General features: G+C 35.6%; 1 protein-coding gene across 2 annotated transcripts; it reads right to left on the bottom strand.

Annotated features, from left to right (window-relative positions):
• Nucleotides 1-7,731: 7,731 nt before the first annotated feature.
• On the bottom strand, nt 7,732-11,159 carry LOC100817595 (uncharacterized). 2 transcript variants are annotated; one of them, XM_006585862.3, is made up of 3 exons: nt 11,060-11,159; nt 9,657-10,297; nt 7,732-8,085 (listed from the first exon to the last, which is right to left on the bottom strand). In XM_006585862.3, the coding sequence occupies exons 2-3, from the start codon at nt 10,108-10,110 to the stop codon at nt 8,030-8,032; spliced, it is 510 nt and encodes a 169-aa protein (XP_006585925.1). In that variant the 5' UTR covers nt 10,111-10,297; nt 11,060-11,159; the 3' UTR covers nt 7,732-8,029. The 2 variants fall into 2 exon arrangements, with proteins under 2 accessions (XP_006585925.1, XP_003530610.1); XM_003530562.5 differs by having other exon boundaries at nt 9,657-11,143.
• Nucleotides 11,160-13,026: the final 1,867 nt, after the last annotated feature.

Raw genomic sequence — 13,026 nt, forward strand, 5'->3', positions numbered from 1 at the left:
CCCCCCCCCATCACTCCCAACCACCCATATCAAACATTGTGCTTTGTTTTCTGATTCGAATTCGCTTATATCTTAGGGTACTTAACAACCAGGGAATCATCTCCCAACCATAAATGGTGCCAAAACTCTACTCTTTTTCCATTTTTTACCTTCCATTCTACACTTCACTCAAACCAGCACTCCCCACCCAAGCCTCCACCCGCCTTTAATATGTATTTCCGCCAAAGGTATGCATTCCCTACAACCCTCCTACTTCATGTGCACGAGATGTCACCATACATAGATAAGAGGACTTTAAGCTACAAGCAGCTTTGACTAAGAAGCATCCTCCACCTCCATTTAGTTAGGAGTGCTTCGTTAAAGATGTGAATATTTTCTGTCCCAAACCTTCTTCCTCCTTTGGGGAACACACCTTCTCCCACTTGACTCGTGCCTTTCCCTCTTCCTCTTTTCTTCCCCACAAAAGTTGCCTCTGAATTTTATTAAACTCCTTAACAACCTTTTGGGGGCATGAGATAAAAAGAGAGATAAAATAGAGGAATTGCATAAAGAACAAAGTTTATGAGGCAGATTCTACGTTTGTAAGAGAGAAGTCTATGCGTCCATAGAGAACGCTTGTTCCACACCTTCTGTAGAATAGGTTCCCACGTAGATTCCATTTTAAGATTTTCCCCCACCGAGATCCCCAAGTAAACAAAAAGGACGGACATAGATTTGCAATTGAGAAGAGTTGGAAACCTTTGTATCTCTCCGTCATCTACCTCAATGCTAACTATCTTAAAATTATGAACGTTGACTTTTAAACCAAAAGCCAATTCAAAGCATCTAAGCATGCTTTTCAAAAATAAAATGTTTCTCAAGGATGGTTTACCAAAGATCAAAGTGTCATCCGCAAATTTGTAAGATTGATACCTCCACATCCTCCCTTCCCACAAGAGGGCCTGAGAACTTATTTCCTGCTAATGTTTTCTTAAAAACTAATCTTCCCTTCTCCTACTATAAGAAAGAGAAAAGGGATTAGTGGATCCTCTTATCTCAATCCTCTTTGGGTTGGGAACTCTTCCGTGGGAAAAACCTCTCACCATTAACATTGAAAACCAAACTTGTTGATGTCTTCTTCGATTACATAGTTCAACAACTATTGTTTCAGTTTTCAGCCACAAAAGAGAACTTTAAACTCTTATAATGTGTGAGTGTGTTCCTTATCTTTCTTAACATCATAGTCAACTATTCAAAAATGATGTGCATGGGAACAATGATATTTCTTTCTAAATGCATGGGGACAGGATTGATTTGGTGCGGAAGCAAGGAGGTCAGATCTAGAGATAGGTGATGTCGGCATCAAGGACAATGATGTAACATGGTGGAGGGGCCCGGATTTGACCGTGAAGAGGTCAGATCTAGAGAAAGATGATGTCGATGTCGACGACAACAAGAGAACACGTGAATCTAAGAGCAACTTTAGTATCAAATCTGTTGGAAATAAGGCTTTTATGTTTAGGAAAAGTGTTTAGGAATATTGGAGACTTTGAATAGACACTTGATAGGAAGGAGAATTCTTTATGGAGGAGATAACTTTGTATTTTTGCTTGATCAAGATGTGTAGGATTACATCTCTATTTATACTACTCTAAGGAGAACTCTAGACACACTAATTCTAGAGAGTTCTCAACTCTAGAGATCCAAAGAGTATTCTAGAGAATATTACAACTATAAGAAATATCTAGACACTCCAAACACTACAAGAATTCTCTAGAAACATGACCCATAATTACTTAAGCCCAAAATAACTAAGTCCAAGGAACCAAATAATTAATTTAGGCCCAAATCAAGTTTATATTTCAACATCCCCCCTTAAACTTGATTTGTGACTCCAAGCATACTCCTTAGCTTCACGAAAGTTTCCAACTTGAGTGGCTTTGTGAAAATGTCGGCAGTTTGATCTTGAGACATCACATACTTCAACTTTACCTCCTTCTTCTCAATGCATTCTCTTATGAAGTGGTAACGGGTGTCGATGTGCTTACTTCTTTCATGAAAGACTGGATTCTTTGCCAAAGTGAGTGCTGATTTATTGTCAACACATATTTCCATAGGTTCTTCTTGTGGCATTTTTAACTCTTTCAACAAGTTCCTTAGCCAAATTGCATGACAAACGCATGATGTGGCAGCGACATACTCGACTTCACAAGTTGATAGTGTAACTATTGGTTGCTTCTTTGACATCCAAGTGAAAGCAATATCTCCCATAAAGAACACAAAACCAGTAGTGCTCTTTCTATCATCCAAGTCTCCACTCCAATCGCTATCACTATAGCCAACAATGTTATAATTGTCAGAAGAGTAATAGTGCAAGCCAAAGTTTGTTGTACCTTTGATGTATCAAAGGATTCTCTTTGCCGCCTTGAAGTGAGTTGTGGTTGGAGCTTCCATGTAGCGACTTACTACTCCTACAGCATAGAGAATATCTGGCCTTGTACATGTCAAGTAACGTAAACTTCCAATCAAACTTTTGTAAAGAGTTGGATCCACATTCTCTCCTTTTTCATGCTTGCTCAACTTGCTGCCACATTCCATCGGGGTGCCAACTGGATTGGCGTCATCCATCTTGAACTTCTTAAGGACTTCTTTGGCATAGCCTTCTTGGGTGATGAAAATTCCTTTGTCTTCTTGTTTTACTTCGATGCCGAGATAATATGCCATGAGCCCCATATCCGTCATCTCAAATTCATTTGACATATCATTCTTGAACTCTTCGAACATGCTTGGATTGTTCCCTGTAAAGATCAAGTCATCTACATACAAACACACAAACAAAATATCTCCACTTTGCGCTTTGATATAGAGTGCATGCTCATATGGACACTTGATGAAGTTCTTGTCTTGAAAGTACTTGTCGATTCGAACATTCCAAGCTCTCGGTGCTTGCTTGAGACCGTACAACGCCTTCTTCAACTTCAAGACTTTTTCTTCTTGCCCTTTTACTTCATAGCCCAGTGGTTGCTCAATATAGACTTCTTCTTCAAGAAAACCATTCAAGAAGGCTGACTTCACATCCATTTGATAGATCTTCCATTTATTTTGGGCTGCCAAAGAAATGATCAGTCTAATAGTTTCAAGACGAGCAACAGGAGCAAATACCTCATCATAGTCAATTCCTTGTCTTTGACTATAGCCTTTAGCCACCAATCTTGCTTTGTATCTCTCCACTTCTCCTTTAGCATTCTTCTTTGCCTTGTACACCCATCTTACTCCAATTGCTTTGTGTCCTCGTGGAAGTGTAGTAAGTTCCCACGTATCATTCTTCGTGATTGACTTGATTTCTTCGTCCATGGCGTATTTCCACTTTATGTTTTCCGCCGCTTCTTGATAGCTTAGAGGCTCACAATCACCAAAAAGACAAAAGAGGTTAATGTCGTTTAGGTTTTATGGTTACCTCATAAATCTCTTCAATGCTCCTTAGTCGCGGTGTCCTCTCACTTGAACTTGTTTCATCCAGCCTTGGTGTCGATGAGGCAGGTGGTGTAATATGTTCCTCTATGATTGGTTGTTCAATTTCATCATCTTCTTCAAAATAAGGAAGAAAATCATACTTATCTTCTTGAACACTCCAATCCCAACAATCTTCTTCGTCAAACTCCACGTCGCGACTTATGACGATCTTTCTACTATTTGGATTATAGAGCTTGTACCCCTTGGATCTTGAGTCGTAACCCACAAACACGTACTTCTCACTTTTATCATCAAGCTTTGTCCTCTTTTCGTCTGGAACATGGGTATAGGCAATGCTTCCAAACACTTTGAGGTGAGAGATCCCGGGCTTCCTTCCACTCCATGCTTCTTGTGGTGTCTTCTCATGCACGCTTCTTGTTGGAGAACGATTTGTTAGGTAAACTGCACATGCCACTGCTTCAGCCCAAAACTCCTTCGGCATCTTCTTGCTCTTGAGCATGTTTCGCACCATGTAAAGTATGGTCCAGTTCTTTCTCTCTGCTACTCCATTTTGTTGTGGCGATCTTGGCACTGTCAGTGGGCGACGGATTCCATGGTCTTCACAATATTTGTTGAACTTATTTGAGGTGAACTCTCCTCCTCGATCAGATCTCATGGCCTTGATGGAAAGACCACTTTCTTTCTCCACGAGGGCTTTGAACTTCTTAAAGTTTTCAAACACTTCTGATTTCTCCTTCAAGAAATAAACCCAGGTTTTTCTGGAATAATCATCAATAAAGAGGAGAAAGTACTTATTCTTACCAAATGAATTAGGTTTGATTGGTCCACAGACATCAGTGTGTATGAGCTCTAGCGGCTTTGTTGCTCTTGTTGTTGATTCCTTTGGAAAACTTTTACGAAATTGCTTCCCAATTAGACATCCTTCGCAAAGTTGGTCTGGGTGGTTGATGCTAGGCAAGCCTCTCACCATCTCCTTCTTCGCTAAACGTTCTAGACCGTCGAAGTTGAGGTGCCCAAACCGTAGATGTCATAGCCACGAAGAGTCGGTATAGCAAGCCTTGAGACACTTTGCCACATCATTTTGAATGTTCAAGAGGAACATTCTATTCTTTGACATAGGCACCTTAGCAATCAAGTTATGTCTACAATCTCTTAAGAAAAGACTATGTTCTTTCAAATGGATGTCATAGCCTTTCTCTAATAATTGTCCCAAGCTCAAAATATTATTCTTCATGTTAGGCACATAGTAGACATTGGATATGAATTGATGACTCCCATTCTTCAAACGTATAAGAATTTTACCTTTGCCTTTGACTGGTATCTTTGAGTCGTCTCCAAATGAGACATCGCCAGTTGCCGCTTCATTGATCTCCACGAACATGCTTTTATCGCCGCACATGTGGTTGCTTGTGCCGGTGTCGAGGTACCACTTGTTTCTTTTCTCTTCAAATTTGTTTTGGCACGCGAGTAGCAAAGTTTCTTCTTCTCCGCCTTTTTCTTCTACAAAGTTAGCTTTCTCTTCAACCTTCTTCGAGAATCTACACTCGGATGCATAGTGACCAATCTTGTTGCAATTGAAGCACTTGATTTGTGATTTGTCATACCTCGACCATGAATTTCCTCTTCCACGACCTCTTGTTACTTGTGGATTCCAACTTCTTTCTCCATTATTGAATTTGTTGGAGTGGTTGTTGTAACCACCTCTTCCTTCTCCTCCATGTCCTCGTCCACGTCCACGATCTTGGTCGCGACCTCGTCCTCTTTGGCTCTTGTAATTTGCATAGTTTGCTTACTTTACGTTGAGTTGTAGTAGTTGCTCCGTAGCCTCCTTTTGTTTAATTTTTCTCTTTTGTTTTTCTTCGTATGCTTGTAAGGAGCCCATGAGTTGCTCAATAGTCATGGTCTTTAAATCCTTGTTTTCTTCAATGTTGGTAACAATGAAGTCAAAACTTGGATTTAAAGTTCGAAGTATTTTTTCCATGACCTTCACCTCATCAACATCTTCACCATTTCTTTTAAGTTGATTGACTACGGCCAATACTCGAGAAAAATAATCAGAAATTGACTCGGACTCCTCCATAAACAAACGCTCAAAGTCACCTCTAAGAGTTTGAAGACGAATCTTTTTTACCTGCTCAACTCCTTTGTTGCAATTTTGAAGCTTATCCCATGCTTCTTTGGCCATCGTTGCATTGGATATCTTCTCAAATGTATCTTCATCCACCGATTGATAAATGAGAAAGAGAGCTTTCTTGTCTCTCTTTCTTGACTCCTTCAACGTCTCCTTTACACCTTGGCTTAGCGAGGCTTCATCTTGCTCCTCGAAGCCATTCTCTACGATATCACACACATCTTGAGCTCCTAGTAGCGCCTTCATCTTGATACTCCAATTATCATAGTTGTTCTTTGTGAGCATTGGCATTTGGAAAGGAAAACCTCCATTCGCCATCTTTTGAGGATCTTGAAGCTCTGATACCACTTTGTTGGAAATAAGGCTTTTATGTTTAGGAAAAGTGTTTAGGAATATTGGAGACTTTGAATAGACACTTGATAGGAAGGAGAATTCTTTATGGAGGAGATAACTTTGTATTTTTGCTTGATACAAATGTGTAGGATTACATCTCTATTTATACTATTCTAAGGAGAACTCTAGACACACTAATTCTAAAGAGTTCTCAACTCTAGAGATCCAAAGAGTATTCTAGAGAATATTACAACTATAAGAAATATCTAGACACTCCAAACACTACAAGAATTCTCTAGAAACATGACCCATAATTACTTAAGCCCAAAATAACTAAGTCCAAGGAACCAAATAATTAATTTAGGCCCAAATCAAGTTTATATTTCAACAAAATCTTGAGCAAAGATTTTAAGTTTAAGATCTGATCTTCACTAGATCTCTCAATAAAAAAGTTGGGCAGATCTCTAGCATGAAGAATGAGTTCTTGTACAAGAACCCTTGAGATTTGCATACTGTTAAAAAAACAATTTTTTTGCCCTCTCTCCCTAACAGCAAAACGTGGGAGGAGAACAAACCAAAAAATTGACAGAAGGAGATAAAAAACCAGATGAAGAAGAAGAAAGCAAAATAAAGACCAAAAAACAACAAAAAAAACAGACAAAAAATAGACATACTAGTGAAGGGGGGTTGTGGCGGAGGAAGAAGAAAGAAAGAAAGAAAGAAAGAAAAAGAGGCATGGAGATGAGAAGAGAGGGAAGAAAAAAAAAAGAAAATGGAAGAAAGAAAGATGAGGAAAGACGGAGGAGACGTAAAAATGAGTGAACGAGTGAAACGAGAGAATAAAACTTTGATAATTATATTTAATTTGTTAAATATTTAAAAGTGGGATTCATGTAGGACATATTAAAAATTATCTAAGATCACAAAATGAGATTTACCACTAAAAAAAATGATATAGATTTTGAGAGATTTTCAATCTTACGTAGTGCCGTGGGATCTATCAAAAAGTGGTCTAAGATCTCACTTTGGAATCTACCACTAAAGATGTTCTAATAGCGAGGAGGTTAAATCTGACATGAGAGCAAGGAAGTCAAATCTAAAGTAGGTTGATGTTGACATCGTTGTCAAAGATAGTAAGAGAACACAATGGAGAGGGATTAGAGGATGGTAGAAGGGCTGTGGTAAACACCATGATATTGAGCTTCTAGGACTAGGTTAAGTGGAAGGGCTTTTTGACCTTGCACTAAATATTAACACAAGGTAATTCATTTTAATGGAAGAAAGTCGATTGTAATAAGTGTTAAATATATATAGGAGAGATAAATATAATTTAGTCTAGTATTTTTCTTAAGATTTAGGTTCCCTAAATGAAAATGTGTGCAAAACAAAACAAAGACTAAGTGGCTCTTAATTTAAAACAGGTTAAATTTACAAAATACTTAATTTAAGTTAAAAGATAAATTGATCTTTAATTTTCACTTTACATGTTTTATTCGTAGAATTAGTCGGGGTCATAGTGTTCTACAGTGATGTTCTTGCTAAACCATCATTTGCTTTAAAAAAAATCCATTTTCTTTTACTTCGTGTGGATTGAAGCCGAATTACATAGAACTGGAAAGACAAAGTATGAGAAAAAATAAGTCAACAAATCGTGTTTAAGAGGAAATAAAATAATTAGCACCTATCAACACTATTTGATGAAATAATAATAAGTGCCTAGGAATTTACATCGGATCTCAATGATTAAAAAATTATATTAGGCCCCAAAAGATAAAGTAAAACTAAACTGCTTAAAGCGTATAGCTCGTGAAACCTTTCTTTCAAAATGGTTTTGCTACCTTTTCGTTCTATTACTACGTATAACAAAGTGGCATCTACAGTGAAGAGACTAGGCATTTGAGCTTCCCTACTGTAGTTAATTATAGAAACGTGACCTTGGAGACAAGACCGTACCATAGCGATTCTTATTGTACTCTTCGTCGACTTTTTATTTTTATGGTAAAAATTGAAAACCGTACGAAAAGATTTATAATACTCACAGACTCTTTATCAACTTTCTATTTACTTGTAGCGTTTTGTCAAAAAGGTCCATAAGATGATGTAGTTTTCTTTCTACGCTTCAAAATTCTGAAGAGAAGCCAGCCATTGTTCCATGTAATTCTTCCCAGCTGCATATACATCGAATCAGAATTTCACAAATTAGTATGGATGACTCATTTATAGTTTAATACTCCCATAAACAGAAACTTGCAATTAACATGCATGTTATAAGTTATAACATAAATTTATACTGTGAATGAATGCAAATTAGATGGTTGTCAACACAATCACATATGGAGGAAAAAGAATCTCCACCATTCTTAACACAACAGAATTTCCCAGTTCTTCTGATTTTTACAAATAGCTAATTATAAATTGGGAGATTATACTATTTTAATTACACAATCAACAGGATCAACGCCTTTATGGTTCTAGGACTCATGCAGATTGGAGTATGTAATCGTTGTAATGTTTATAAGTTCAACCTCATCCTTATGTCCTAGGCTTGTGATGACTGAATTTGGAGCATCCATGTTCAGCCAGCCTTAATTAAAGATATGGGAAACAAGAGTTCATTCTACATAAGCAATAATAGTTCTAAGGAAAAAAAAAAGATTGATCTACCAAACATATCTGATTAACATAAAATATTATTTGGATTAATCTCAATGTAATTATATTTCTTCATTATTAAAAACTTTGCTAGGCCAAAGTAATTAATGGTCTGCAACCCTTCCCGGGTCAGAAGATCTTGCGTTCAAGTTTTTTTTTTTTTCCGAATTATCTTGCGCTCAAGTTAGCAACTCAAGAAAAAGTTAAAAGAGAAATTAAAAAGAATAAAAGGGTCTCTAAAGCTATATTGAGGACCACACATGCTAACCCAAATTAAGAAGTTAATTCAGTGCATAACTTTTTCTCTATCATAAATGCAACCTTCTAAAATTTATTGTCAGAGTAAAATTTTCAACCAAGACCTTTATTTTGATAAAATTGGAATTATGTAGGAGAAGGAAAAAACAAAATAAGGAGGCAGAGGTTCAGGGATCCTGCTAGTACGTAAAAGAGAAAGAAAGGGACAACAAAGAAAAAGAAAATTAACTTGAAAAAGCAACCCAAACTTGTGGAAATCGGAGAGGCAAACCAAAAATAGAAAATAGAAAAAAAAAAAAAAAAACCATATCATGCCTATCCCACAATCAACCAATCATTCAATTAATAAATCCTTCGAGTACGATCATCAATTGAAAAATGGGAACATTCTACCTTGAGCATTTGGATTTAGGGAAACAGAAGCCTTAAAACCACTGCACTTACATGTTACCAAGCATCAATATAACATAAAATAAAAGTCCAAGGTATCAAACAAAAATCACAAATCCAATACCTAAACTAAAATGAATATGACCCACTTTCTTCACCACTCATCAGAAAAGAACCAATCAACAACAACTCCAAACCAGTTCATAATCACAAGGATGTGATGCTCAACATAATCTACATTCTACAGCACACACAGGGTAAAGAAGCCAATCATCCTATAATAAAACACGAAAAGAAAAACATTAATTATATTGCTAAATGCGAGTGCACACTAAGGAGATACAATTCAATTGGTTGAATAAGATGTGTAAGTATAATAAATTTTTAATACCGTGCTTAATTCTTACCAAAAAAAGAGTGGTGTGTACATAAAACTTACCTGAAGAAAATTCATTGGAGAGGTTCTTGATGACACCCAAAAGCGCCTTGTTTGATGCCTCCTCCACCACCTTGCAGCAGCTAGGTTTATAGCAAGGAACCAGCACTGCAAAACCATCATCACCATTGCTCCGAAAATCAGAGGCTAGAGGCTCCAACCACCCAATGGACCAATCTGAGTCATCAGATTCAGAACCAGACAAGCAACAATCACAGTTACAATCATTATCACATGGTACCAACACAACATCATCATCGTACTCTCTATCCACTCTTCTCTCTTCCTTGTTCCTTCCAACTTTCCTATGTGGTGGGCCCATCTTTGTCTCCTTAGCAAGACCCCATTCAGAAGATTGTTTGGAATTCAAAGCAGAGGCTTTGGAAGAAACGGGCTTTTTCTCCTTTCCTCTCCCTCCCCACATTGACCATGCCAAACGGGTCAAAGAGATAGACATGCTTCCAACTCCAACACCAATTCAAAGTCTTTTAGGAAGCCAAAGATTTTGTGAAGATAAAGGGAAGTCGCTGAATTTTTTTGTTTATATCATAAATATTTTCCACTAGAGATATTTTTGTTCGAGTAAGTCATCGAATTAAGGCCAAATATAGAACACCAACAAGAGTCGAAATGGCGAGTGGTTCCTGCCAGTGCAGTGACACCACTACATTAGGAAAATGATTAATTCAAAAATCAAAAAGGAAAAGAGATCAATTCAACCCAACAAAACAAAACAAACCCTGTTACTACAGAAAATAAGAAAGAATTAATTAAATCAAGTCTTTGAGAAAGGAAAAACAAGATTCAACAAGTGCAGTAAAAAAAAATGAAATGTCTTTCCTCAAATATCAAAATCGATTCAATTCCAAAAGGTACAAGTTAATCAATTGTGCTTAAGTCTAGATTAAAATCACTGGTCTATTTTCCAAAATTGAAATATATGAAGAAAAAAAACTTATATTTTTGCAGAATTCACTAAAACAATTTCATCAATACAGCAAAAAAATATTCTCTTCAGGGTTCAGGCATATGACGTTTTCATAAGACGCTAAAAAATGCACAAGAAAGTTTATTATTAGAACACCAAACCAATAAATTTTATCTTTATTTTTCTGCAAAAGCCAGAAATAAAACCGTAAAGGACTGAATCAATTCAAAGCCAATATAGCAAGTAGAAAATTTCAGTAAAGACTTTTGAAGTTAAAACCGAATCATGTGATCAATGAATCGATTTGTGTTCTCCTAGTGCCACCGGAATACGTAAAAAATTTGCTGGAAAATCGAAAAATAATGAAAGGAGGGATCGAAGCAGAGTTTTCTCCGGTTAAAGGGAGAAGGATAAAAAGGAGATTAAAATGTAAGATTGACTCAGTGAGTTGAATTTGAAACCCTAACTCGGTACTCACTAACTATCACTCCATGGTCGTCTTCCTCAGTTGCGCTGAAGAAAACCGAGTCAAAACTCGAAACTCAGGTTTAATCTCTTCTGAATTTAAAGAACTATTTTCCTTTCCTTTTTTGCACTCTTCATCATGTAACATCCAACGGTTAAGGTTGTGCCCAATCATGTGGTGCAAGTGCGGTCCAACTTGTCCACACGTGAGAACTAGTCAGCCTCCAGATTTGAGAATTTATATACATAATTTTTTTTAAAAAAAGTTAGCAATAATAACAATAATCTTTATATTAATAAAAGTAACAAAGTCTTTGAGCGGAAAAAATTTAAATAATTTATTTTTAAATATTTTTTTATAATTATAAATTAATTATTATCGGATAATCATGATAAGTATTGGAAAAGTAAAAAAGTATTTGAGAAATCCTTATATATTTGAGAGAAAAAATAGATAAATTTATTTCTATATAATTTTTTACAATTATAATAAATTAATTATTATCAAGTAATTATGATAAGTATTTAAAATTTTGAATCGTTAGATTAATTATTATATATATATATATATATATATATATATATATATATATATATATATATATATATATATATATATATATATTTTTTACAGAGATCATTCTATAATTTTAAATTTATTAAAAAAATAATCTGTAATGATAAATATTTAAAATTTTGATTAACTAGATTATTTATTATTAATCTAATTTAAAATTCTAAACAATTAGTTACATATTTTGTTATATCTTTTAATTTATTTATTTATTTGAATAAAATATGTTTTTAGTTCATTAATTATTTAAGATTTTTTTTAGTCCCTCAACTACATGACTAGTCTATAAAGATAAATATTTGAAATTTCAAATAACTAGATTAATTATTATCGATCTGATTTGAAATTTTGAAATTCTAAATAGTTAGTTACAAATTTTGTTATATCTTTTAATGTATTTATTTGGATAAAATATATTTTTATTCTCTCAATTATCCAAGATTTTTATTTTTAGTCACTCAACTAGTTATTGACTAGTTTTGATTCTTGAACTATTTTTGCGTTTGATTTTTGGTTCCAATATAACATATTTTTACAATTTTTAACCACCAAAAATTATATCGTGAACATTTAAAATGTGGTGGTGAATCATGATCTGACAGTTAAAAACCCCCCAAGAATTACTTTGCTTCAACTTCAAACAACTCAGTTTAAAGTCCAACCCAGAACCATATTATTTTAGTTCATCAAACAAAACCAGACAAGCATCGTAATAAAACCCAATATATGAATAAAGAAAAGAAAATTAATTTGTAAAAAACGAAGAAAGAAGAGAAAAAATAAACAACACAACAACAAAGACAAAGAGAAAGTTGTTCTTCACATTCTCACATTCCATTAATCAGATCCAAACATTTCAAATTCCTAGATTTATTTTCCCTTTCAATTTGCAATCCATCTACACTCCAATTTCTGATTCATGATTTTAATTTCGTATATCTAGAGATCAAATGGTGTGCAACAAAGGGATGAATCAATCAACGTTGGTGGTGTTGGCATCGGACGCATCGTATTTAGGTGTGCTTGACTTGGAGCAATTATGGGATGGGTGACTTTCTGAGAAGTTCCCTGAGAAGCGTGTGAGTGAGAACAGAACACACTGAAAAGTCTTGTGTTGGTTTATGAGGTCAGTCAATGATTTCGAAAGTAGTCAGGTGTTACAAGAGGTATAAGAGAAGGCATCTCTCTAGTACGGTGTGGTTCGAGGACGAGCCAAGCGAAAGGTAGTGGACATGTAACATCCCGGACATTAACGAGGGTAGGAAGTGATCACTGGTGCTCAAGAGATGTGGCACAAACAAGGAGCGGCTCCTGACAAGCTTCCAGCAAAAGGGATACATGAACAAATTGAATGCACACTATAATTAGAGGGGTCTAAAGGTTGTGCATGTATGAGAATGTACAGT

This window comes from Glycine max, chromosome 8 (genome assembly GCF_000004515.6).
Source record: "Glycine max cultivar Williams 82 chromosome 8, Glycine_max_v4.0, whole genome shotgun sequence".
In the NCBI taxonomy this organism is placed as follows: domain Eukaryota; kingdom Viridiplantae; phylum Streptophyta; class Magnoliopsida; order Fabales; family Fabaceae; genus Glycine; species Glycine max.